The sequence below is a fragment of the Heterodontus francisci genome, unplaced genomic scaffold (assembly GCF_036365525.1).
Source record: "Heterodontus francisci isolate sHetFra1 unplaced genomic scaffold, sHetFra1.hap1 HAP1_SCAFFOLD_822, whole genome shotgun sequence".
NCBI lineage: Eukaryota > Metazoa > Chordata > Chondrichthyes > Heterodontiformes > Heterodontidae > Heterodontus > Heterodontus francisci.
The window spans coordinates 124,119-149,474 of record NW_027140126.1 but is presented as its reverse complement, the minus strand read 5'-3'; the positions used below and the strand labels follow the sequence as shown (position 1 = coordinate 149,474).

At 54.1% G+C, this 25,356-nt stretch overlaps 2 protein-coding genes across 2 annotated transcripts in view; one reads left to right on the top strand and one right to left on the bottom strand.

Moving 5' to 3' along the window:
- The window catches only part of LOC137358896 (ubiquitin carboxyl-terminal hydrolase 11-like), a 52,990-nt gene extending 32,551 nt beyond the window's left edge, over window positions 1-20,439 (top strand). Inside the window, exons 9-17 of the mRNA XM_068025101.1 lie at window positions 4-35; window positions 725-861; window positions 5,814-6,119; window positions 11,350-11,420; window positions 11,899-12,011; window positions 15,915-16,064; window positions 17,368-17,471; window positions 18,317-18,405; window positions 18,993-20,439. Coding sequence (XP_067881202.1) covers window positions 4-35; window positions 725-861; window positions 5,814-6,119; window positions 11,350-11,420; window positions 11,899-12,011; window positions 15,915-16,064; window positions 17,368-17,471; window positions 18,317-18,405; window positions 18,993-19,127 — 1,137 coding nt within the window. The 3' untranslated portion in view covers window positions 19,128-20,439. The remainder of the gene's footprint in view (window positions 1-3; window positions 36-724; window positions 862-5,813; window positions 6,120-11,349; window positions 11,421-11,898; window positions 12,012-15,914; window positions 16,065-17,367; window positions 17,472-18,316; window positions 18,406-18,992) is intronic.
- Window positions 20,440-20,979: 540 nt separating this feature from the next.
- LOC137358894 (ER membrane protein complex subunit 3-like) overlaps window positions 20,980-25,356 on the bottom strand; it is a 44,294-nt gene continuing 39,917 nt past the window's right edge. Inside the window, exons 6-8 of the mRNA XM_068025099.1 lie at window positions 24,388-24,467; window positions 24,150-24,232; window positions 20,980-21,299 (exon numbers count right to left, since the gene is read on the bottom strand). Of these exons, the coding sequence (XP_067881200.1) occupies window positions 21,171-21,299; window positions 24,150-24,232; window positions 24,388-24,467 (292 nt within the window). The 3' untranslated portion in view covers window positions 20,980-21,170. The remainder of the gene's footprint in view (window positions 21,300-24,149; window positions 24,233-24,387; window positions 24,468-25,356) is intronic.

The window sequence follows — 25,356 nt, the reverse complement described above, 5'->3', positions numbered from 1 at the left end:
TAGGCCTTGTACGAGATCCTCCTCGACAGGCTCGCGTATGTCTGCCTGCCTTTTAATCCTGAAATAAGGGAGCGCAGAGGTGTCGGAGGGGCAGTACTGAGGGAGCGCCGCACTGTGGGAGGGTCAGGACTGAGGGAGCGCCGCACTGTCGGAGGGTCAGTACTGAGGGAGCGCCGCACTGTCGGAGGGTCAGTACTGAGGGAGCGCCGCACTGTCGGAGGGTCAGTACTGAGGGAGCGCCGCACTATCGGAGGGTCAGTACTGAGGGAGTGCAGCACTGTCGGAGGGTCAGTACTGAGGGAGCGCCGCACTGTCGGAGGGTCAGTACTGAGGGAGTGCAGCACTGTCGGAGGGTCAGTACTGAGGGAGCGCCGCACTGTCGGAGGGTCAGTACTGAGGGAGTGCAGCACTGTCGGAGGGTCAGTACTGAGGGAGCGCCGCATTGTCGGAGGGTCAGTACTGAGGGAGCGCCGCATTGTCGGAGGGTCAGTACTGAGGGAGTGCCGCATTGTCGGAGGGTCAGTACTGAGGGAGCGCCGCGCTGTCGGAGGGGCAGTACTGAGGGAGCGCCGCGCTGTCGGAGGGTCAGTACTGAGTGAGGGGTGCGCTGTCGGAGGGGCTGTCTGTGGAGAGACGGTGTGGGCGGGGAAGGGGACATTGGGAGGTAAGATAGATTTTAGCTCCAACAAGACCTTTCAACTCTGAGCTGTTATTTCTTGTGCAGTCGCTATGTCTCACGACCAAGCTCTGAGGACGAAGAGGAGGAAGGGACCGAAGAGGAGGAGGCAGAGGAAGAAGAGGCAAAGGAGGAAGAGGGAGCGCACGAAACCCATGAGGAGCAGCAACAGACAAATGGACTGGGTAAAGTTCAGATTGAGTCAGTAGCACAGGGAGCTGGGAGGAGATGGGTGACTGAGTGACAGTGTGAGGGAGCTGGATTAACATCAGTAGAGATACAGTCAGTAACACAGGGCACTGGGGGGAGAGGGGTTACTGAGTGACAGTGTGAGGGAGCTGGATTAACATCAGTAGAGATACAGTCAGTTTTTATAAAGAGAGAGAACATAGAACAGTACAGCACAGTACAGGCCCTTTGGCCCACGATGTTGTGCCGAACCTTTAACCTACTCTAAGATCAAACTACCTACCCTTCATTCTACTATCATCCATGTACCTATCCAAGAGTCGCTTAAATGCCCCTAATGTATCTGCTTCTACTACCACCGCTGGCAGTGCATTCCACACACCCACCACTCTCTGTGTAAAAAACCTACCTCTGACATCTCCCCGAAACCTTCCTCCAATCACCTTAAAATTATGCCCCCTGGTGATAGCCCTTTCTACCCTGGGAAAAAGTCTCTGACTATCCACTCTATCTATGCCTCTCATCATCTTGTACCCCTCTATCAAGTCACCTCTCATCCTTCTTCGCTCCAATGAGAAAAGCCCTAGCTCCCTCAATCTTTCTTCATAGGACATGCCCTCCAGTCCAGGCAGCATCCTGGTAAATCTCCTCTGCACCCTCTCTAAAGCTTCCACATCCTTCCTATAATGAGGTGACCAGAACTGAACACAATATTCCAAGTGTGGTCTAACCAGGGCCTTATAGAGCTGCAGCATAACCTCGCGGCTCTTAAACTCAATCCCCCTGTTAATGAAAGCCAACACACCATACGCCTTCTTAACAACCCTATCAACTTGGGTGGCAACTTTGAGCAATCTATGGACATGGACCCCAAGATCCCTCTGTTCCTCCACACTACCAAGAATCCTGTCTTTAAGCCTGTATTCCGCATTCAAATTCGACCTTCCAAAATGAATCACTTCACACTTTTCCAGGTTGAACTCCATCTGCCAATTCTCAGCCCAGCTCTGCATCCTGTCAATGTCCCGTTGCAACCTACAACAGCCTTCCACACTGTCCACAACTCCAGCAACCTTCGTGTCATCGGCAAACTTGCTAACCCAGCCTTCCACTTCCTCATCCAAGTCATTTATAAAAATCACAAAGAGCAGAGGTCCCAGAACAGATCCTTGTGGAACACCACTGGTCACCGAGCTCCATGCTGAATACTTTCCATCTACTACCACCCTCTGACTTCTATGGGCCAGCCAATTTTGTATCCAGACAGCCAACTTTCCCTGAATCCCATGCCTCCTTACTTTCTGAATGAGCCTACCATGGGGAACCTTATCAAACGCCTTGCTAAAATCCATATCCACCACATCCACTGCTCTTCCTTCATCAATGTGTTTCGTCACATCTTCAAAGAATTCAATAAGGCTTGTGAGGTATGACCTGCCCCTCACAAAGCCATGCTGACTGTCTCTAATCAAACCATGCTTTTCCAAATAATCATAAATCCTGTCTCTCAGAATCCTCTCCAATAATTTGCCCACTACCGACTTAAGACTGACTGGTCTATAATTCCCAGGGTTATCCCTATTCCCTTTCTTGAACAAGGGAACAACATTTGCCACCCTCCAATCATCCGGTACTACTCCAGTGGACAGTGAAGATGCAAAGATCATCGCCAAAGGCGCGGCAATCTCTTCCCTCGCTTCCCGTAATATCCTTGGGTATATCCCGTCTGGCCCCGGGGACTTATCTGTCCTCATATCATTCAAAATGTGCAGCACATCCTCCCTCTTAACCTCAACCTGTTCGAGCATATCAGCCTGTTCCACGCTGTCCTCACAAACGACCAGGTCCCTCTCACTAGTGAATACTGAAGCAAAGTATTCATTTAGGACCTCCCCTACCTTCTCCGACTCCAGGCACAAGTTCCCTCCACTGTCCCTGATCGGCCCTTACCCTCACTCTGGCCATCCTCTTGTTCCTCACATAAGTGTAGAACGCCTTGGGATTTTCCTTAATCCTACCCGCCAAGACTTTTTCATGTCCCCTTCTCGCTCTCCTAAGTCCATTCTTCAGTTCCTTCCTGGCTACCTTGTAGCCCTCTAGAGCCCTGTCTGATCCTTGCTTCCTCAACCTGAAGTAAGCTTCCTTCTTCCTCTTGACTAGCTGTTCCACATCTCTTGTCATCCAAGGTTCCTTCACCCTACCATCCCTTCCCTGCCTCATCGGGACAAACCTATCCAGCAGTCGCAGCAAATGCTCCCTAAACAACCTCCACATTTCTGTCGTGCATTTCCCTGAGAACATCTGTTCCCAATTTAAGCTCCCCAGTTCCTGCCTAATAGCATTGTAATTTCCCCTCCCCCAATTAAATATTTTCCCATCCCGTCTGCTCCTGTCCCTCTCCATGACTATACTTAAGGTCAGGGAGTTGTGATCACTATCACCGAAATGCTCTCCCACCGAGAGATCTGCCACCTGGCCTGGCTCGTTGCCAAGCACCAAATCCAACATAGTCTGCCCTCTAGTCGGCCTATCTACATATTGAGTCAGGAAACCTTCCTGGACACACCTGACAAAAACTGCTCCATCCAAACTATTTGCACTAAGGAGGTTCCAATCAATATTAGGGAAGTTGAAGTCACCCATGACAACAACCCTGTTACTTCTGCACCTTTCCAAAATCTGCCTCCCAATCTGTTCCTCCATGTCTCTGTTGCTATTGGGGGGGTCTATAGAAAACTCCCAAAGTGACTGCTCCTTTCCTGTTTCTGACTTCCACCCATAATGACTCAGTAGACAAACCCTCCTCGACGACCTCCCTTTCTGCAGCTGTGATACTATCCCTGATTAGCAATGCCACTCCCCCACCTCTTTTACCTCCCTCACTATTCCTTTTGAAACATCTAAACCCCGGAACATCCAACATCCATTCCTGTCCCTGTGTGACAGTGTGAGGGAGCTGGATTAACATCAGTAGAGATACAATCAGTAACACAGGGTGCTGGGGAGAGAGGGGTTACTGAGTGACAGTGTGAGGGAGCTGGATTAACATATGTAGAGATACAGTCAGTAACACAGGGTGCTGGGGGAGAGGGGTTACTGAGTGACAGTGTGAGGGAGCTGGATTAACATCAGTAGAGATACAATCAGTAACACAGGGCGCTGGGGAGAGAGGGGTTACTGAGTGACAGTGTGAGGGGGCTGGGTTAACATCAGTAGAGATACAGTCAGTAACACAGGACGCTGGGGGGAGAGGGGTTACTGAGTGACAGTGTGAGGGAGCTGGATTAACATATGTAGAGATACAGTCAGTAACACAGGGTGCTGGGGGAGAGGGGTTACTGAGTGACAGTGTGAGGGGGCTGGGTTAACATCAGTAGAGATACAGTCAGTAACACAGGACGCTGGGGGGAGAGGGGTTACTGAGTGACAGTGTGAGGGAGCTGGATTAACATATGTAGAGATACAGTCGGTAACACAGGGTGCTGGGGGAGAGGGGTTACTGAGTGACAGTGTGAGGGAGCTGGATTAACATCAGTAGAGATACAATCAGTAACACAGGGTGCTGGGGAGAGAGGGGTTACTGAGTGACAGTGTGAGGGAGCTGGATTAACATATGTAGAGATACAGTCAGTAACACAGGACGCTGGGGGGAGAGGGGTTACTGAGTGACAGTGTGAGGGAGCTGGATTAACATATGTAGAGATACAGTCAGTAACACAGGGTGCTGGGGGAGAGGGGTTACTGAGTGACAGTGTGAGGGAGCTGGATTAACATCAGTAGAGATACAATCAGTAACACAGGGCGCTGGGGAGAGAGGGGTTACTGAGTGACAGTGTGAGGGAGCTGGATTAACATCAGCAGAGATACAGTCAGTAACACAGGGCGCTGGGGAGAGAGGGGTTACTGAGTGACAGTGTGAGGGGGCTGGGTTAACATCAGTAGAGATACAATCAGTAACACAGGGCGCTGGGGAGAGAGGGGTTACTGAGTGACAGTGTGAGGGGGCTGGGTTAACATCAGTAGAGATACAATCAGTAACACAGGGCGCTGGGGAGAGAGGGGTTACTGAGTGACAGTGTGAGGGGGCTGGGTTAACATCAGTAGAGATACAGTCAGTAACACAGGACGCTGGGGGGAGAGGGGTTACTGAGTGACAGTGTGAGGGAGCTGGATTAACATCAGTAGAGATACAGTCAGTAACACAGGGCACTGGGAGGAGAGGGGTTACTGAGTTACAGTGTGAGGGAGCTGGATTAACATCAGTAGAGATACAGTCAGTAACACAGGGCACTGGGAGGAGAGGGGTTACTGAGTTACAGTGTGAGGGAGCTGGATTAACATCAGTAGAGATACAGTCAGTAACACAGGACGCTGGGGGGAGAGGGGTTACTGAGTGACAGTGTGAGGGAGCTGGATTAACATCAGTAGAGATACAGTCAGTAGCACAGGGCACTGGGAGGAGAGGGGTTACTGAGTGACAGTGTGAGGGAGCTGGATTAACATCAGTAGAGATACAGTCAGTAACACAGGACGCTGGGGGGAGAGGGGTTACTGAGTGACAGTGTGAGGGAGCTGGATTAACATCAGTAGAGATACAGTCAGTAACACAGGACGCTGGGGGGAGAGGGGTTACTGAGTGACAGTGTGAGGGAGCTGGATTAACATCAGTAGAGATACAGTCAGTAACACAGGGCGCTGGGGGGAGAGGGGTTACTGAGTGACAGTGTGAGGGAGCTGGATTAACATCAGTAGAGATACAGTCAGTAACACAGGACGCTGGGGGGAGAGGGGTTACTGAGTGACAGTGTGAGGGAGCTGGATTAACATCAGTAGAGATACAGTCAGTAACACAGGGCACTGGGGGAGGGAGGGGTTACTGTCGGATGAGTTAGGGGCCGATGGATATTTTATGAGCTGTCTGTTCTCACTCTGACTCTTTGCCCCACAGCTGATGAAGGAGTTCACTCACCAGCCCCCGACCCCACTCCTGACCCCGATACGACTCCGGAGCCTGGCGACGACCACCGTGACCCCAGCCCCGGGACAGCGGAGTGGGTCGCGACGCCGGAGCCGGAGGGAGTGCGCTCCGAACCAGAGGGGGAGAGTGAGCGGGGCGGCCCCTCGCCAGAGAAGAGGCCGCTGAAGAAACGGAAATCCCCGGGGAGCCGGAAGCCCCTCTTCACCTTCCAGACTGTTAATGTCAACGGGATAACCGAGCGTGGGACAAACCAAAACACCAAACCCGACATCAACTGTGAGTGTCCAGAACCGACGGGATGCAATCTGGCTGACCCTCCCTCAGCGCACTGCTTCCTCAGTACTGACCCTCCCTCAGCGCACTGCTTCCTCAGTACTGACCCTCCCTCAGCGCACTGCTTCCTCAGTACTGACCCTCCCTCAGCACACTGCTTCCTCAGTACTGACCCTCCCTCAGCGCACTGCTCCCTCAGTACTGACCCTCCCTCAGCGCACTGCTTCCTCAGTACTGACCCTCCCTCAGCGCACTGCTTCCTCAGTACTGACCCTCCCTCAGCGCACTGCTTCCTCAGTACTGACCCTCCCTCAGCGCAGTGCTCCCTCAGCGCAGTGCTCCCTCAGTACTGACCCTCCCTCAGCGCAGTGCTCCCTCAGTACTGACCCTCCCTCAGCGCACTGCTCCCTCAGTACTGACCCTCCCTCAGTGCACTGCTTCCTCAGTACTGACCCTCCCTCAGCACACTGCTCCCTCAGTACTGACCCTCCCTCAGTGCACTGCTTCCTCAGTACTGACCCTCCCTCAGCACACTGCTCCCTCAGTACTGACCCTCCCTCAGCGCACTGCTCCCTCAGTACTGACCCTCCCTCAGTGCACTGCTTCCTCAGTACTGACCCTCCCTCAGCACACTGCTTCCTCAGTACTGACCCTCCCTCAGCACACTGCTTCCTCAGTACTGACCCTCCCTCAGCACTGACCCTCCCTCAGCACACTGCTCCCTCAGTACTGACCCTCCCTCAGCACACTGCTCCCTCAGTACTGACCCTCCCTCAGCACATTGCTCCCTCAGTACTGACCCTCCCTCAGTACTGACCCTCCCTCAGCACATTGCTCCCTCAGTACTGACCCTCCCTCAGTACTGACCCTCCCTCAGCACACTGCTCCCTCAGTACTGACCCTCCCTCAGCACAGTGCTCCCTCAGTACTGACCCTCCCTCAGCACAGTGCTCCCTCAGTACTGACCCTCCCTCAGCACACTGCTCCCTCAGTACTGACCCTCCCTCAGCGCGGTGCTCCCTCAGTAATGACCCTCCCTCAGCACACTGCTCCCTCAGTACTGACCCTCCCTCAGCGCAGTGCTCGCTCAGTACTGACCCTCCCTCAGCGCAGTGCTCCCTCAGTACTGACCCTCCCTCAGTACAGTGCTCCCTCGGTACTGACCCTCCCTCAGCGCAGTGCTCCCTCAGTGCTCCCTCAGTACTGACCCTCCCTCAACGCAGTGCTCCCACTGTGCTGACCCTCCCTCAGCACACTGCTCCCTCAGTACTGACCCTCCCTCAGTACTGACCCTCCCTCAGCGCAGTTCACCCTCAGTACTGACCCTCCCTCAGCGCAGTGCTCCCTCAGTTCTGACCCTCCCTCAGCACACTGCTCCCTCAGTACTGACCCTCCCTCAGCACAGTGTTCCCTCTGTACTGACCCTCCCTCAGCGCAGTGCTCCCTCAGTACTGACCCTCCCTCAGCACAGTGCTCCCTCAGTACTGACCCTCCCTCAGCACAGTGCTCCCTCAGTACTGACCCTCCCTCAGCGCAGTGCTCCCTCAGTACTGACCCTCCCTCAGTACTGACCCTCCCTCAGCGCAGTTCTCCCTCAGTACTGACCCTCCCTCAGCAAACTGCTCCCTCAGTACTGACCCTCCCTCAGCGCAGTGCACCCTCAGTGCTGACCCTCCCTCAGCGCAGTGCTCCCTCAGTACTGACCCCCCCTCAGCACAGTGCTCCCTCAGTACTGACCCTCCCTCAGCACAGTGCTCCCTCAGTGCTGACCCTCCCTCAGCGCAGTGCTCCCTCAGTACTGACCCTCCCTCAGCACAGTGCTCCCTCAGTACTGACCCTCCCTCAGCACAGTGCTCCCTCAGTACTGACCCTCCCTCAGCACAGTGCTCCCTCAGTACTGACCCTCCCTCAGCACAGTGCTCCCTGAGTACTGACCCTCCCTCAGCACAGTGCTCCCTCAGTACTGACCGTTCCTCAGCGCAGTGCTCCCTCAGTACTGACCCTCCCTCAGCACAGTGCTCCCTCAGTACTGACCCTCCCTCAGTACTGACCCTCTCTCAGCACAGTGCTCCCTCAGTACTGACCCTCCCTCAGCACTGTGGTCCCTCAGTACTGACCCTCCCTCAGCACAGTGCTCCCTCAGTACTGACCCTCCCTCAGCACAGTGCTCCCTCAGTACTGACCCTCCCTCAGCACTGTGCTCCCTCAGTACTGACCCTCCCTCAGCACAGTGCTCCTTCAGTACTGACCCTCCCTCAGCACAGTGCTCCCTCAGTACTGACCCTCCCTCAGCACAGTGCTCCCTCAGTACTGACCCTCCCTCAGCACAGTGCTCCCTCAGTACTGACCCTCCCTCAGCACAGTGCTCCCTCAGTACTGACCCTCCCTCAGCACAGTGCTCCCTCAGTACTGACCCTCCCTCAGCACTGTGCTCCCTCAGTACTGACCCTCCCTCAGCACAGTGCTCCCTCAGTACTGACCCTCCCTCAGCACAGTGCTCCCTCAGTACTGACCCTCCCTCAGCACAGTGCTCCCTCAGTACTGACCCTCCCTCAGCACAGTGCTCCCTCAGTACTGACCCTCCCTCAGCACTGTGCTCCCTCAGTACTGACCCTCCCTCAGCACAGTGCTCCCTCAGTACTGACCCTCCCTCAGCACAGTGCTCCCTCAGTACTGACCCTCCCTCAGCACAGTGCTCCCTCAGTACTGACCCTCCCTCAGCACAGTGCTCCCTCAGTACTGACCGTTCCTCGGCGCAGTGCTTCAAGGAACAAAACAAAGAACAGTACAGCACAGGAACAGGCCATTCGGCCCTTCCAAGCCTGCGCTGATCTTGATGCCTGCCTAAACTCAAACCTTCTGCACTTCCGGGGACCGTATCCCTCTATTCCCTTCCTTATTCATGTATTTGTCAAGATGCCTCTTAAACGTCTCTATGGTACCTGCTTCCACCACCTCCCCTGGCAGCAAGTTCCAGGCACTCACCACCCTCTGTGTAAAGAACTTTCCTCGCACATCCCCTCTAAACTTTGCCCCTCTCACCTTAAACCTCTGTCCCCTAGTAACTGACTCTTCCACCCTGGGAAGAAGTTTCTGACTATCCACTCTGTCCATGCCGCTTATAACTTTGTAAACCTCTATCATGTCGCCCCTCCACCTCCGTCGTTGCAGTGAAAACAATCCGAGTTTATCCAACCTCTCCTCATAGCTAATGCCCTCCAGACCAGGCAACATCCTGGTAAACCTCTTCTGCACCCTCTCCAAAGCCTCCACGTCCTTCTGGTAGTGTGGCGACCAGAATTGCACGCAATATTCTAAGTGTGGCCTAACTAAGGTTCTGTACAGCTGCAACATGACTTGCCAATTTTTATACTCTATGCCCCGACCGATGAAGGCAAGCATGCCGTATGCCTTCTTGACTACCTTATCCACCTGCGTTGCCACTTTCAGTGACCTGTGGACCTGTACGCCCAGATCTCTCTGCCTGTCAATACTCCTAAGGGTTCTGCCATTTACTGTATACCTCCCACCTGCAATAGACCTTCCAAAATGCATTACCTCACATTTGTCCAAATTAAACTCCATCTGCCATTTCTCCGCCCAAGTCTCCAACCGATCTATATCCTGCTGTATCCTCTGACAATCCTCATCATTATCCGCAACTCCACCAACCTTTGTGTCGTCCGCAAACTTACTAATCAGACCAGCTACATTTTCCACCAAATCATTTATATATACTACAAACAGCAAAGGTCCCAGCACTGATCCCTGCGGAACACCACTAGTCACATCCCTCCATTCAGAAAAGCACCCTTCCACTGCTACCCTCTGTCTTCTATGACCGAGCCAGTTCTGTATCCATCTTGCCAGCTCCCCTCTGATCCCGTGTGACTTCACCTTTTGTACCAGTCTGCCATGAGGGACCTTGTCAAAGTCTTTACTGAAGTCCATATAGACAACATCCACTGCCCTTCCTTCATCAATCATCTTTATCACTTCCTCAAAAAACTCAATCAAATTCCTCGGTACTGACCCTCCCTCAGCGCAGTGCTCCCTAAGTACTTACCCTCCGTCAGCACAGTGCTCCCTAAGTACTTACCCTCCGTCAGCACAGTGCTCCCTCAGTACTGACCCTCCCTCAGTACTCCCTCAGTCCTGACCCTCCCTCAGCGCAGTGCTCCCTAAGTACTTACCCTCCGTCAGCACAGTGCTCCCTCAGTACTGACCCTCCCTCAGCACAGTGCTCCCTCAGTACTGACCCTCCCTCAGTACTCCCTCAGTCCTGACCCTCCCTCAGCGCAGTGCTCCCACAGTACTGACCCTCTCTCAGCACAGTCCTCCCTCGGTACTGACCCTCCCTCAGCACATTGCTCCCTCGGTACTGACCCTCCCTCAGAGCAGTGCTCCCTCAGTACTGACCCTCCGACACTGCGGCGCTCCCTCAGTACTGACCCTCCGACAGTGCGGCGCTCCCTCAGTACTGACCCTCCGACAGTGCGGCGCTCCCTCAGTACTGACCCTCCGACATTGCGGCGCTCCCTCAGTACTGACCCTCCGACAGTGCGGCGCTCCCTCAGTACTGACCCTCCGACAGTGCGACACTCCCTCAGTACTGACCCTCCGACAGTGCGGCGCTCCCTCAGTACTGACCCTCCGACAGTGCGGCGCTCCCTCAGTACTGACCCTCCGACAGTGCGACGCTCCCTCAGTACTGACTCTCCGACAGTGCGGCGCTCACTCAGTACTGACCCTCCGACAGTGCGGCGCTCCCTCAGTACTGACCCTCCGACAGTGCGGCGCTCCCTCAGTACTGACCCTCCGACAGTGCGGCGCTCCCTCAGTACTGACCCTCCGACAGTGCGACGCTCCCTCAGTACTGACCCTCCGACAGTGCGGCGCTCCCTCAGTACTGACCCTCCGACAGTGCGGCGCTCCCTCAGTACTGACCCTCCGACAGTGCGGCGCTCCCTCAGTACTGACCCTCCGACAGTGCGACGCTCCCTCAGTACTGACCCTCCGACAGTGCGGCGCTCCCTCAGTACTGACCCTCCGACAGTGCGACACTCCCTTGGCTGTCCCTCAGTACCGACCCTCTGATCGTGCGGCGCTCCCTCAGTACCGACCCCCCCCGACAGTGCGACACTCCCTCAGTACTGACCCCCTCTGACGGAGATAGAGAGTCCTGACTGAGGGAGGTGTCAGTAAATGTGATGTGAAATGGTTTGTGTTTCAGCCCAGCTCTACATCGCCCTGGATTGGGACAGTGACATGAAGAAACGTTACTATAATGAGATGGAGGCCGAGGTATGTCCCCAACACCACCTGTTCGCTAACTGACCCCTCCCTCGGGCTCTGTGTGTTCGACCCCTCTCCTGCCCTCACTGCAAACAATTACCCCCGCCCGAAAGAGGGCATTCGCGTGGCATCCCCCTTCCAGTACCTCTTGCCCCCCCCCCCCCTCGAGTGACTTCGATTCATGAGTGAGCATGGGAGATGGTATTCATTTGGCAATTCAACCACAGGCAGCTTCACAGCTGGTTCCATCTTGCTTTGAGTCCACTGGCTGCGGGGTGTGGGGGTGGTGGGGGCAGTGAGTATGGAATCGGGATGGGGATTGGCTCAGTCCTGGGTTGGCTGTGGGTTTACCTGCTGTGTGCCCAGGTTCCAGGGGAGGGGAGGGAGGGGACTGGAGGATGGGGAGACGAGTGGTGTGTCACTCTGTTTTTAACTTGTGGGATGCGGGTGATAAACTTGCTCTGACTGACTTCTCTCTTGCTCCTAGAAATACATCAAGGACCGGAGCATGGGAACAGTGCCCCGGAGAGATACAGTGACACTGAAGGAGTGCATCGAACTGTTCACAACCAAAGAGATTCTGGAGGAAGGCAATCCCTGGTGAGGATGTGGGGACTGTGCCTGCTCACACACTCGTCTGTCACTCTCTCTCACTGAGGATGTAGGGACTGTCATAGAGACATACAGCACAGAAACAGGCCCTTCGGCCCATCGTGTCTGTGCCGGCCATCAAGCACCTATCTATTCTAATCCCATTTTCCAGCACTTGGCCCGTAGCCTTGTATGCTATGGCGTTTCAAGTGCTCATCTAAATACTTCTTAAATGTTGTGAGGGTTCCTGCCTCTACCACCCCTTCAGACAGTGCGTTCCAGATTCCAACCACCCACTGGGTGAAAACATTTTTCCTCAAATCCCCTCTAAACCTCCTGCCCCTTACCTTAAATCTATGCCCCCTAGTTATTGACACCTCCGCTAGGGGAAAAAGTTTCTTCCTATCTATCCAATCAATGCCCCTCATAATTTTGTATACCTCAATCAGGTCTGCCCTCAGCCTTCTCTGCTCTAAGGAAAACAACCCTTGCCTATCCAGTCTCTCTTCATAGCTGAAATGCTCCAGCCCAGGCAACATCCTGGTGAATCTCCTCTGCACCCTCTCCAGTGCAATCACATCCTTCCTATAGTGTGGTGCCCAGAACTGTACACATTACTCCAATTGTGGCCTAACTAGCATTTTATACAGCTCCATCATCACCTCCCTGCTCTTATATTCTATGCCTCGGCTAATAAAGGCAAGTATCCCATATGCCTTCCTAACCACCTTATCTACCTGTGCTGCTGCCTTCAGTGATCTATGGACAAGTACATCAAGGTTCCTCTGACCCTCTGTACTTCCTAGGATCCTAACATCTATTATATATTCCCTTGCCTTGTTAGTCCTCCCAAAATGCATCACCTCACACTTCTCAGGATTAAATTCCATTTACCACAGCTCCGCCCATCTTACCAGCCCATCTATATCGTCCTGTAATCTAAGGCTTTCCTCCTCACTGTTTACGACACCACCAATTTTCGTGTCATCTGCGAACTTACTGATCATACCTCCTATATTCACGTCTAAATCATTAATGTACACTACAAACAGCAAGGGTCCCAGCACCGATCCCTGTGGTACACCACTGGTCACAGGCTTCCACTCGCAAAAACAACCCTCGACCATCACCCTCTGCCTCCTGCCACTAAATCAATTTTGGATCCAATTTGCCAAATTGCCCTGGATCCCATGGGCTCTTACCTTCTTAACCAATCTCCCATGTGGGACCTTACCAAAAGTCTAAATGAAGTCCATGTAGACTACATCAACTGCTTTACCCTCATCTACACATCTGGACACCACCTCGAAAAATTCAATCAAGTTAGTTAGACATGATGTCCCCCTGACAAAGCCATGCTTACTATCCCTGATTAATCCTGCCTCTCCAATTGGAGATTAATCCTGTCCGTCAGAATTTTTTCCAATAGTTTCCCAACCACTGATGTTAGACTCACCGGCCTGTAATTACCTGGTTTATCCTTGCTACCCTTCTTGAATAACGGTACCACATTCGCCGTCCTCCGGTCCATTGGTACCTCTCCTGTGGCCAGAGAAGATTTGAAAATTTGTGTCCGAGTCCCTGCTATCTCCTCCCTTGCCTCACATAACAGCCTGGGATACATCTCATCTGGGCCTGGGGATTTATCCACTTTTAAGCCTGCTAAAACAGCTAAGACCTCCTCCCTTTCAGTGCTAATTTGTTTGCATATGTCACAGTCCCTCTCCCTGATCTCTACACTATTACGACCGACCGCTGCAGTCAAAGCCCCCAATCAAAATATATGATTCTAATTGTGGTGGGAGAAACGCACTGATAATTCAATCCCGTCGCTCCACAGATCGGCAAACATATCATTTAAAACTTTACAAATTACAGAGAGACCCAGCCGAATTTTGTACTATCTATTAACCCCCGAATGAGGCTAACCAAACCAGGTGTCTTTAAATCAATAAATTAATTCTTTAATAAGAAAAACTAAATTCTTAAACACTATGAAGATATAAACAACATTTAAAATAGAAATAATTAGAGTTCTTGCAAATTTACAGTCCAACGTTGCTTGAAGTCCTCACAGAATGTTGCTTGAAGTCCTCACAGTCGTCCGATGCGGGAAAAAATGTTCTTCCACAGTAGAATAGTCCGTAGTCTAGCTTCAGCAGTAGGTGATGCTTCCCTTCTTCAGCGAATTGCAACAATTAACGACTTGCAAACACTTCCAATAGATTCAAGCTGACTTTAGAGTTTTTGAGGGATAAAAGATTGTCACAGTCTAACTTCTCTTTCTTCAATTTAAATTACCAGAGATCTCTGATTTGGCTTGATGTTTTAGAATTTTAAGAGATAATTAAACAGACTAAAATCCTATTCCTTCAGTTTCAATGGTAGAGAGCTCTTTTTCAGGTATCTGTGTCCTCAGTCTGTGTGTTCTGTTAGAACAAGTTGTCTTCAACTAAAAGCCAGTTCAGAATTGAATTGTAACAAATATATCGCTTGCTACTCACTCCCAGTGGCTGTATTTATGGTAACGAGAATGCACCCTTTGAATCGCAGTCTCCAAATGGCTGTTTCGAAGGCAACGAAAATGCACCTACCTATAACTCCTGAGGCTTGTTGGTTCTTAAAGCAACATTGATCCCTTGCAAGCCTTAAAGGCATACCGCATATTCCAAAAAAAAAACTACAGGACCATGACAACACCTACGTCGTCCTTCTCCATAGCGAACACAGATGAAAAGTAATCATTTAAAACCTCACCTATGTCCTCCGGCTCCACACACAAATTGCCACTTTGGTCCCTAATGGGCCCTACCTTCTTGCCCTTAATTTACTTACAAAACACCTTAGGATTTCCCTTCATCTCGCCCGCCAGTGTTTTTAATGCCCCCTCTTTGCTCTCCTAATTACTATTTTTAAGTACCCCTCTACACTTTCTATTCTCCTCTAGTGCCTCCACTGTTTTCAGCACTCTGAATCTGCTATAAGCCTCCTTTTTTTTTTCCTGATCCAATCCTCTATATCCCTAGACATCCAGGGTTCCCTGGACTTGTTGGATCTACCCTTCACCTTAACGGGTACATGTTGGCTCTGAACTCTCACTATTTCCTCTTTGAATGACTCCCACTGGTCTGATGTAGACTTTCCTACAACTAGCTGCTCCCAGTTCTCTTTGGCCAGATCCAATTTTATCATATTGAAATCGGCCTCCCCCCAATTCAGTACTTTTATTTCCAGTCCGTCTTTGTCCTTTTCCATAACTACCTTAAATCTTACAGAGTTATGGTCACTATCCCCGAAATGCTCCCCCACTGACACTTCTACCACTTGTCCGGCTTCATTCCCTAGGATTAGGTCCAATACCACCCCTTCTCTTGTCGGACTTTCTACGTACTGGCTCAAAAAGATCTTCTGTATGCATTTTAAGAACTCTTCCCCCTTTAAGCCTCTTACCCTATTCCTATTGTTTTTACACCTCTCTGAGATTTGCCTACATATCTGCTCCTCTATCTCTCCCTGACTGTTTGGAGGCCTGTAGTACACTCCCAGCCAAGTGATTGCCCCTTTTTTGTTTTTAAGTTCTACCCATATGGCCTCATTTGAGGAACCTTCTAAGATATCATCCCTCCTTACTGCAATAATTGACTCCTTGATCAACAGTGCAATGCCACCTCCTCTTTTCCCCCCTCCCCTGTCATGCCTGAAGATTCTATTCCCTGTGTCTGCTCACATACCCATCGTTGTGTATCTCTCTGCTCTGTAAATCTCTAGCCTGTGTATCTCTGACCCCAGGTTGGTGTTACCCTCCCTTTGTCCCCTCCCCACCCTCTCCCTCCAGCCCCTCCCCCCCCCCCCCCAACCCCTTTGCCGGCCGCTCTCTACTCTCTGACCCTCTGCTCTGTGTCCACCGTCCAGGTATTGTCCGGCCTGTAAGGAACACCAGTTAGCCACCAAGAAGTTTGACCTGTGGTCACTGCCCGAGGTTCTGATCATCCACCTGAAGCGATTCTCCTACACCCGGCTCTGGAAAGAGAAGCTGGACACCCTGGTCGATTTCCCGCTGAGGTGAGGGCTGTCGTCCTCGGGGAAACTCACTCCCTGAAATCCCTCGAGGTTCCTCTGCTCTGTCCGCCGTGCGCTCGATCCCTCCTGTGTCTTTCGGCATCTCCTTGACCCAAAGCCCCTCAAAGCCAATGGAGGTGTTGTGGTAGTGTAGGGGGTGTCAGTGCTGCCTCCGGTGGCTGGGAGGAGTCATGGCAGTGTAGGGAGTGACAGTGCTGCCTCCGGTGGCCAGGAGGAGTTATGGCAGTGTAGGGGGTGACAGTGCTGCCTCCAGTGGCCGGGCGGAGTTATGGCAGTGTAGGGGGTGGCAGTGCTGCCTCCGGTGGCCGGGCGGAGTTATGGCAGTGTAGGGGGTGGCAGTGCTGCTTCTGGTGGCCGGGAGGAGTTATGGCAGTGTAGGGGGTGGACAATGCTGCCTCCGGTGGCCGGGAGAAGTTATGGCAGTGTAGGGGGGGGTGGCAGTGCTGCTTCTGGTGGCCGGGAGGAGTTATGGCAGTGTAGGGGGTGGACAGTACTGCCTCCGGTGGCCGGGAGGAGTTATGGCAGTGTAGGGGGTGGCAGTGCTGCTTCTGGTGGCCGGGAGAAGTTATGGCAGTGTAGGGGGTGGATAGTGCTGCCTCCAGTGGCCGGGAGGAGTTATGGCAGTGTAGGGGGTGGCAGTGCTGCCTCCAGTGGGTGGGAGGTTACGGCAGTGTACGAGATGGCGGTGCTGCCTCCGGTGGCTGGGAGGAGTTATGGCAGTGTACGAGATGGCGGTGCTGCCTCCGGTGGCTGGGAGGAGATATGGCAGTGCTGCCTCCGGTGGCTGGGAGGAGTTATGGCAGTGAACGGGATGGCGGTGCTGCCGCCGGTGGCTGGGAGGAGTTATGGCAGTGCATGAGATGGCGGTGCTGCCTCCAGTGGCTGGGAGGAGTAATGGCAGTGTTGGGAGAGGTGGGGGTGTGACTGTGCTGCCTCCGGTGGCTGGGAGGAGTTATGGCAGTGTACGAGATGGCAGTGCTGCCTCCAGTGCTGGGAGTTGTTATGGCAGTGTGTGGGGGAGGTAGGTGGCAGTGTTGCCTCTGGTGGCTGGGAGGAGTTATGGTAGTGTACGAGATGGCAGTGCTGCCTCCGGTGGCTGGGAGGAGCTATGGCGGTGCTGCCTCCGGTGGCTGGGAGGAGTTATGACAGTGAACGGGATGACGGTGCTGCCTCCGGTGGCTGGGAGGAGTTACGGCAGCATCTCAGTCTCCTCCACTTGTGGAAATGACATTCCCGTGGGATCATAACCGAGGCACTAACCTCGACTTTCTGTTTCTCTCCACAGGGACCTGGATCTCTCCGAGTTCCTCATCAATCCCAAAGCTAAAAATTCCAAATATGACCTGATCGCTGTGTCCAACCATTATGGGGGTCTTCGGGATGGTCATTGTAAGTGTCTCGTCAGGGCATCACAGGAACAGGAGGAGGCCATTCAGCCCCTCGATCCTGTTCCACCATTCAGTGAGATCCCGGCTGATCTGTGATCTAACTCCCTATCCTCGCCTTAGCCCCATGTCTCTGAATACATTTGGAGAATAAAACACGTTCAATCTCACAGATTTAACATTGACGATTGAGTCCAGCATCGATTGCTGTTTGCGGGAGAGAGTTCCAAACTTCTACCACCCTTTGTGTGTGGAAGCATTTCCTAATTTCACTCCTGAAAGGTTTGGCTCTAATGTTTAGACTCTGCCCCCTGGTCCTGGACTCCCCAACCAACAGAAATAGTTTCTCTCTCTCTCTACCCTATCTGTTCCCCTTAATATCTTGAAAACTTGGATCAAATTCCCCCCTTTATCTTCTCACTTACAGGGAACTTAGTACAGGGCTTCACTCCCTGTGCGTGTGTCCCTTCCCTTCCCTATGCCTGGTCTCTCACTTGCTGCACCTTTTCCAGGACAGAGCTGAGATCAGGAACTCGCTGAGTAGGTCACGGGGAGGGTTATTCTTCAAGCCTGGGATTCCTGGTTGGTGGGGGGAGGTTGCAGGGCAGGGGAGCCTGGTAGCAGGGCGGGGTACGTGAGGGGATGGCGCGGGGGGTTGCAAAGGAACGCGGCGGGGTTTGGTGTCCAGTGACTCCTGCTGGGAGGAGTGGGGATTGTCAGCTGGGGACGGGGATCGAGCGGCGGGGAGCGATCAGGGGACGTGTGGAGACCTCAGTGAGAGCCGGTGCCTGTGGGAGGTGGGGGCAGAAAGACAGACAGCAGGTTTAACAGCCGAATGTCCACTTCCAGATACAACCATCGCGCGGAACAAAGACGACGGCCGCTGGTATCACTTTGATGATAGTAAAGTGACGTTCGCCTCGATGGACCACATGGTGGTGAGTGACCGGGGGCGGGGGGGGGTTGTCCATGACATAACTCGGCTCCGCCCTCCACTATTCCACCACCCTCCGTCAACTCGCACCGAGTTCCCGTTCACTCCTCACCCTCCCTGTGCTCGCTGACCTACACCGGCTCCCAGTCCAGCAACACCTCCCTGTTAAAATTCTCATCCCCCTTTTCAAATCCCTCCTCGCATCCCCCTCCCTATCTCTGTCACCTCCTCCCGGCCCGTACAACCCTCCGAGATCTCTGCACTCCTCCAATTCCGGCCTCTTGACCATCCCCCGATTCCCATCGCTCCACCATTGGTGGCCGTGCCTTCGGCTGCCTGGGGGGCCCTAAGCTCTGGAATCCCCTTCCCTAAACCTCTCCGACACTCTCTCTCTCCTCCTCAAAACCGACCTCCGGTTCCCGACCCTCCCGCCACAGTCTCTCCCTGTTTACTCTTATCGAAGCCCTTCCTGCGTTTGAACGTCCCGATTAAATCTCCCCTTAACCTTCTCTGCTCTCAGGAGAACAGACCCAGCTTCTCCCAGCCTGTGCTGGAAGGTACGATTAACGTCCTGTGTCCTCTTGCCCACAGACCAGTGCTGCCTATGTGCTTTTCTATCAGCTGCAAGACAAGATCAGCCAGCCAGCGGACCCAGGCCCCTGTCCGAGCCAGGCCAGCGTTGGGGAGAGACCGTCGGGCGACGAGGAGACAATGGACCTGGACTGATCGCCTCTTCTGGATCTCCGTCGAGGCTCTGACCCCCGGCCTCCCCTCCACCAGTAATAAGAGGACAACTCGGAGCTCGGCATCCCTGAATCCGAGTCTCTGCGGGACTTCCACCGCGCTGGCGCCAGGATAGTATTGCAGGCAAAGCACTGTCGTCTGATGGATTAGTGGAGGGAGAAGGGGGGGGAATGGGAGAGGAGGGAATGGAGGCTGTGCCTCTTTGCCCTCTCACTGAACGTGGGCTTTTATTCTGCACTGCTTATCTGAAACGCACTGATGGGCGGGAAACGTCTATTTTCGGTTTTTTTTTGTCGTTGCCTGGATTCAAAGCGAGCTTTAATTTTTGTTGTCCTTCTCCTGTGACCCGCCGCTGGGAGACGGGAGCCTCGCCGTCGCACGCCGAGGGGACGGGGCGGCCGTCAGTCCAATGCAGAACGAGCTGAGCGCCAGTTCATTCTGCCTGTTGGATTCTCTTTCCCCCCCACCCCCCCCACCCATCCCAGGAAGGAAGACCCCCGACCGGGATGTGACCCAGTTCACCCGCCAGAGCCGGCGGGTTATTCGACTGCGGGAGGCATTGCGTTTGTGTCGAAAACCTCACGTGGCGTGCGTGCTTCCTGTGTCACACCCACTTCCTGTCGCACTTCCCGTGTCACATCCACTTCCGGTGTCACGACTATTTCCTGTCACGCTTTCAGCGTCACACCTGCTTCCTGAGTCGCGACTGCTTTCCTGTGGGGTGGGGGGGGGTGCAGCATTAAAGGTGAACGGTTTTGTGACCGGCTGTTTTATTACTCAGGATTCATTTGGTACATCCCTCCTACAGGGTCCCTGGCTGGAAACCCCCCTCCTTACCGGCAGACTCTGAGGGGTACGGCCGGAGGGCAAACACAGCCAGATAATCCACCCCTCCCTCTGACCGTCCCCTGGCCCGCTGTTCACTGGGCAGTAGCAGGACCCCCTGCTGGGCCTCCCCGACCCTCTCACCAGCACTCTGACTCTGCTCAGAGCTCGACCCGCGATTCACCTTGTACCTAATGGCCTTTTTTGTCGGTCGTTTGAATTTATTTTTACCTCCTCTCATCGGCGTACGGTTTTAATAACTTTGGGGTCTCTGTCTCAGAGCGAATATGTATATTGTATTTTCATAAGGGAGACAAAACCTGCTTTTCTTTATTTTTCTCTCGTTAAGTTAATTGCTGCTCTGGAAATAATGGGTTTTTGTACCGTTACGACAGCCTAAGATGTGTATATAAAAATATATATATATTAGAAAGAAAATCATTTGAATAAAAGCCATTTCTTTACTGCAGCCTCGTGCATGTTTGCCTCTCGCTGGGGCGTGGGTAACCTACGCTCCAGTGCCTCGCCTCACGGGCTTGCCCCACGCAGTTCGAGGAAACCAGGAGCACAAAGGTAACAGCAAGAGGCTGTTGAGTGTCACAGTGCCTCCAGTGGTGGGAGGGTGGAACTGCACCGTGACATGTTTACATAGCAATTTCTAGGGGGGGGGCGGGTGGCCATCAAGATAAGACGGTCAGGAATAAATCCGATGGGGAATTCAGGGGAAACTCCTTTCCCCGGAGAGCGGTGAGAATGTGGAACTCGCTACCGCAGAGTGGTTGAGGTGAATAGTATCGATGTATTTAAGGGGGAAGCTGAATAAACACACGAGGGGGGGAAAGGAATAGGGGGATGTGGTGAGAGGGACAGGGGGTGGGAGGAGGCTCATGTGGAGCAGAAACTCCAGCACGGAGCAGGTGGGCCGGTTTCTGTGCTGTAGGTGAGGGCTGAGGGTCAGCCCCTCCCTGCGTTAGCCAGAGTCATTTGACAGACCCTTATTAACACAATCTTATGAACTGCACTCTGATATTTATTCATTTTAACACCATCTGGAATTAAATTACGGAGTTGAAGATGATTGTGGGGAAACGGTTCTGCTGAGGTTCCAGCTGACACATCCCTGAGCGGAGAGCTCAGACTCCTGGGAATTCCCCGATCCCATTCTGGCTGGCAGCAGAGCCCGGGTTAAGATGCGGAGGCTCAGAACATTTCCCGAGGTTGCTCCTTGCTGTAAAACTCCTCGAGGTTCAGGTCTTTCCTCATCAGTTCCTCCTCCACACTCTCCAGTGCCCAGTGATGGGCGACGATTTCCAGAGCCTCCCACTCAGCCTGACAGGATAGAACAACATTAGTGTACACACGGGCCGTCCCAGCACGCCACCCCAGGGGGAATCCACTCCTGTAATCCCAGCACGCCACCCCGAGGGGAATCCACTCCTGTAATCCCAGCACGCCACCCCGAGGGGAATCCACTCCTGTAATCCCAGCACGCCACCCCAGGGGAATCCACTCCTGTAATCCCAGCACGCTACCCCAGGGGAATCCACTCCTGTAATCCCAGCACGCTACCCCAGGGGAATCCACTCCTGTAATCCCAGCACGCCACCCCAGGGGAATCCACTCCTGTAATCCCAGCACGCCACCCCAGGGGAATCCACTCCTGTAATCCCAGCACGTCACCCCAGGGGAATCCACTCCTGTAATCCCAGCATGCCACCCCAGGGGAATCCACTCCTGTAATCCCAGTACGCTACCCCAGGGGAATCCACTCCTGTAATCCCAGCACGTCACCCCAGGGGAATCCACTCCTGTAATCCCAGCACGCCACCCCAGGGGAATCCACTCCTGTAATCCCAGCACGCTACCCCAGGGGAATCCACTCCTGTAATCCCAGCACACTACCCCCGGGGAATCCACTCCTGTAATCCCAGCACACTACCCCCGGGGAATCCACTCCTGTAATCCCAGTACGCCACCCCAGGGGAATCCACTCCTGTAATCCCAGCACGTCACCCCAGGGGAATCCACTCCTGTAATCCCAGCATGCCACCCCAGGGGAATCCACTCCTGTAATCCCAGCACGCCACCCCAGGGGAATCCACTCCTGTAATCCCAGTACGCTACCCCAGGGGAATCCACTCCTGTAATCCCAGCACGTCACCCCAGGGGAATCCACTCCTGTAATCCCAGCACACTACCCCAGGGGAATCCACTCCTGTAATCCCAGCACACTACCCCAGGGGAATCCACTCCTGTAATCCCAGCACACTACCCCAGGGGAATCCACTCCTGTAATCCCAGCACGCTACCCCAGGGGAATCCACTCCTGTAATCCCAGCATGCCACCCCAGGGGAATCCACTCCTGTAATCCCAGTACGCTACCCCAGGGGAATCCACTCCTGTAATCCCAGCACGTCACCCCAGGGGAATCCACTCCTGTAATCCCAGCACGCCACCCCAGGGGAATCCACTCCTGTAATCCCAGTACGCTACCCCAGGGGAATCCACTCCTGTAATCCCAGCACGTCACCCCAGGGGAATCCACTCCTGTAATCCCAGCATGCCACCCCAGGGGAATCCACTCCTGTAATCCCAGCACGCCACCCCAGGGGAATCCACTCCTGTAATCCCAGCACACTACCCCCGGGGAATCCACTCCTGTAATCCCAGCACGCCACCCCAGGGGAATCCACTCCTGTAATCCCAGCACGCTACCCCAGGGGAATCCACTCCTGTAATCCCAGCACGCCACCCCAGGGGAATCCACTCCTGTAATCCCAGCACGCCACCCCAGGGGAATCCACTCCTGTAATCCCAGCACGCCACCCCAGGGGAATCCACTCCTGTAATCCCAGCACACTACCCCCGGGGAATCCACTCCTGTAATCCCAGCACGCCACCCCAGGGGAATCCACTCCTGTAATCCCAGCACGCTACCCCAGGGGAATCCACTCCTGTAATCCCAGCACGCCACCCCAGGGGAATCCACTCCTGTAATCCCAGCACGCCACCCCAGGGGAATCCACTCCTGTAATCCCAGCACGCCACCCAGGGGAATCCACTCCTGTAATCCCAGCACACTACCCCAGGGGAATCCACTCCTGTAATCCCAGCACGCCAACCCAGGGGAATCCACTCCTGTAATCCCAGCACACTACCCCAGGGGAATCCACTCCTGTAATCCCAGCACGTCACCCCAGGGGAATCCACTCCTGTAATCCCAGCACACTACCCCAGGGGAATCCACTCCTGTAACCCCAGAACGCTACCCCAGGGGAATCCACTCCTGTAATCCCAGCACGTCACCCCAGGGGAATCCACTCCTGTAATCCCAGCACGCCACCCCAGGGGAATCCACTCCTGTAATCCCAGCACGCTACCCCAGGGGAATCCACTCCTGTAATCCCAGCACACTACCCCAGGGGAATCCACTCCTGTAATCCCAGCACGCCAACCCAGGGGAATCCACTCCTGTAATCCCAGCACGCCACCCCAGGGGAATCCACTCCTGTAATCCCAGCACGCTACCCCAGGGGAATCCACTCCTGTAATCCCAGCACACTACCCCAGGGGAATCCACTCCTGTAATCCCAGCACGCCAACCCAGGGGAATCCACTCCTGTAATCCCAGCACGCCACCCCCGGGGAATCCACTCCTGTAATCCCAGAACGCTACCCCAGGGGAATCCACTCCTGTAATCCCAGCACGTCACCCCAGGGGAATCCACTCCTGTAATCCCAGCACGCCACCCCAGGGGAATCCACTCCTGTAATCCCAGCACGCTACCCCAGGGGAATCCACTCCTGTAATCCCAGCACACTACCCCAGGGGAATCCACTCCTGTAATCCCAGCACGCCAACCCAGGGGAATCCACTCCTGTAATCCCAGCACACTACCCCAGGGGAATCCACTCCTGTAATCCCAGCACGCTACCCCAGGGGAATCCACTCCTGTAATCCCAGCACGCCACCCCGGGGGAATCCACTCCTGTAATCCCAGCACGCCACCCCGGGGAATCCACTCCCGTGATCCCAGTGTGTCCCCCAGGGAATCCATTCCTGCTGTAATCCCAGAGCATAACCCAGGGAATCCACCTCGCTGCAATCCACACCCTCCCTCCTCCTCGCTCTGCCCCCTCTCCCCTCCTCCCTCTCTTCCCCTCCTTCCATCATACACCTTGAAGGCCTTGTTGGTATCGGGTGGCATGGACATAGCTGCGCCCATCATCTGGTCCTGCAGGATCCGTGACTGGTCGGCAGCTGCAGAGAGGAGGAGCGAGAGTGAAAGTCTCATTGAGTACGGAGCCGGTGAGAGGGAGCAACAGCAGCTTGTATTTCTAAAGCACTGTGAACAGAGCGAAGCATCACCAGGAGCAGAGATCAGAGCCAAAAGGGAGAGCGAGCTGAACACTCACCGTTATCTTGACCCAGGATTAAGGAATACATACTCCGCAGACCAAATACATTCAGGAAATACCAGGAGGCGGAACTGACCCTAAGCACAGACAGAGGTAAGAGGAGTCACGTTACTGAGGGGGAATCTTTCAGTTCACACTCCAGGGGGCCCCCAGGCTGGCCCCTCAACTTCATTCACAATTTAACAAACAGCACCTCCAGAACGACAGGCTGACATTTCTATAGCGCCTCTCCCATCCTCAGGACTTCCCAACGTGTCTCACAGCCGGCCGACGCTGTTGTAATGTGGGAAACGTGACAGCCGACCTGCGCACAGCAAGATCCCACACAAACAGCAATGTGATAATTACCCAGATCATCTGTTTTAAGTGATGTTGGTCGATGGATAAATATCGGTCCCAGGACACTGGGGAGAACTAACCACCCCCCACCCCCTCCCCCATCTTCCAATAGTGGCTGTGGGATCTCTTAGATTCACCCAAGAGGGCAGACGGGGGCCTCGAGTTTAACGTCTCAACCCGAAAGATGGCACCTCTGACAGTGCGGCACTCCCTCAGCACTGCTGTGGATTCACCTAGGCATTCACACTGGGGATTCCCCTGCCTCGAGAGGGACTGAATGGGCCTCCTCCTGTTCCTGTGTAACAGGCTCGAGAGAGGGGCTGAATGGGCCTCCTCCTGTTCCTGTGTAACAGGCTCGAGAGAGAGAGAGGGGCTGAATGGGCCTCCTCCTGTTCCTGTGTAACAGGCTCGAGAGAGAGGGGCTGAATGGGCCTCCTCCTGTTCCTGTGTAACAGGCTCGAGAGAGAGAGAGGGGCTGAATGGGCCTCCTCCTGTTCCTGTGTAACAGGCTCGAGAGAGAGAGAGGGGCTGAATGGGCCTCCTCCTGTTCCTGTGTAACAGGCTCGAGAGAGAGAGGGGCTGAATGGGCCTCCTCCTGTTCTTAAATGTTGCTGAACCGCGTGGGAA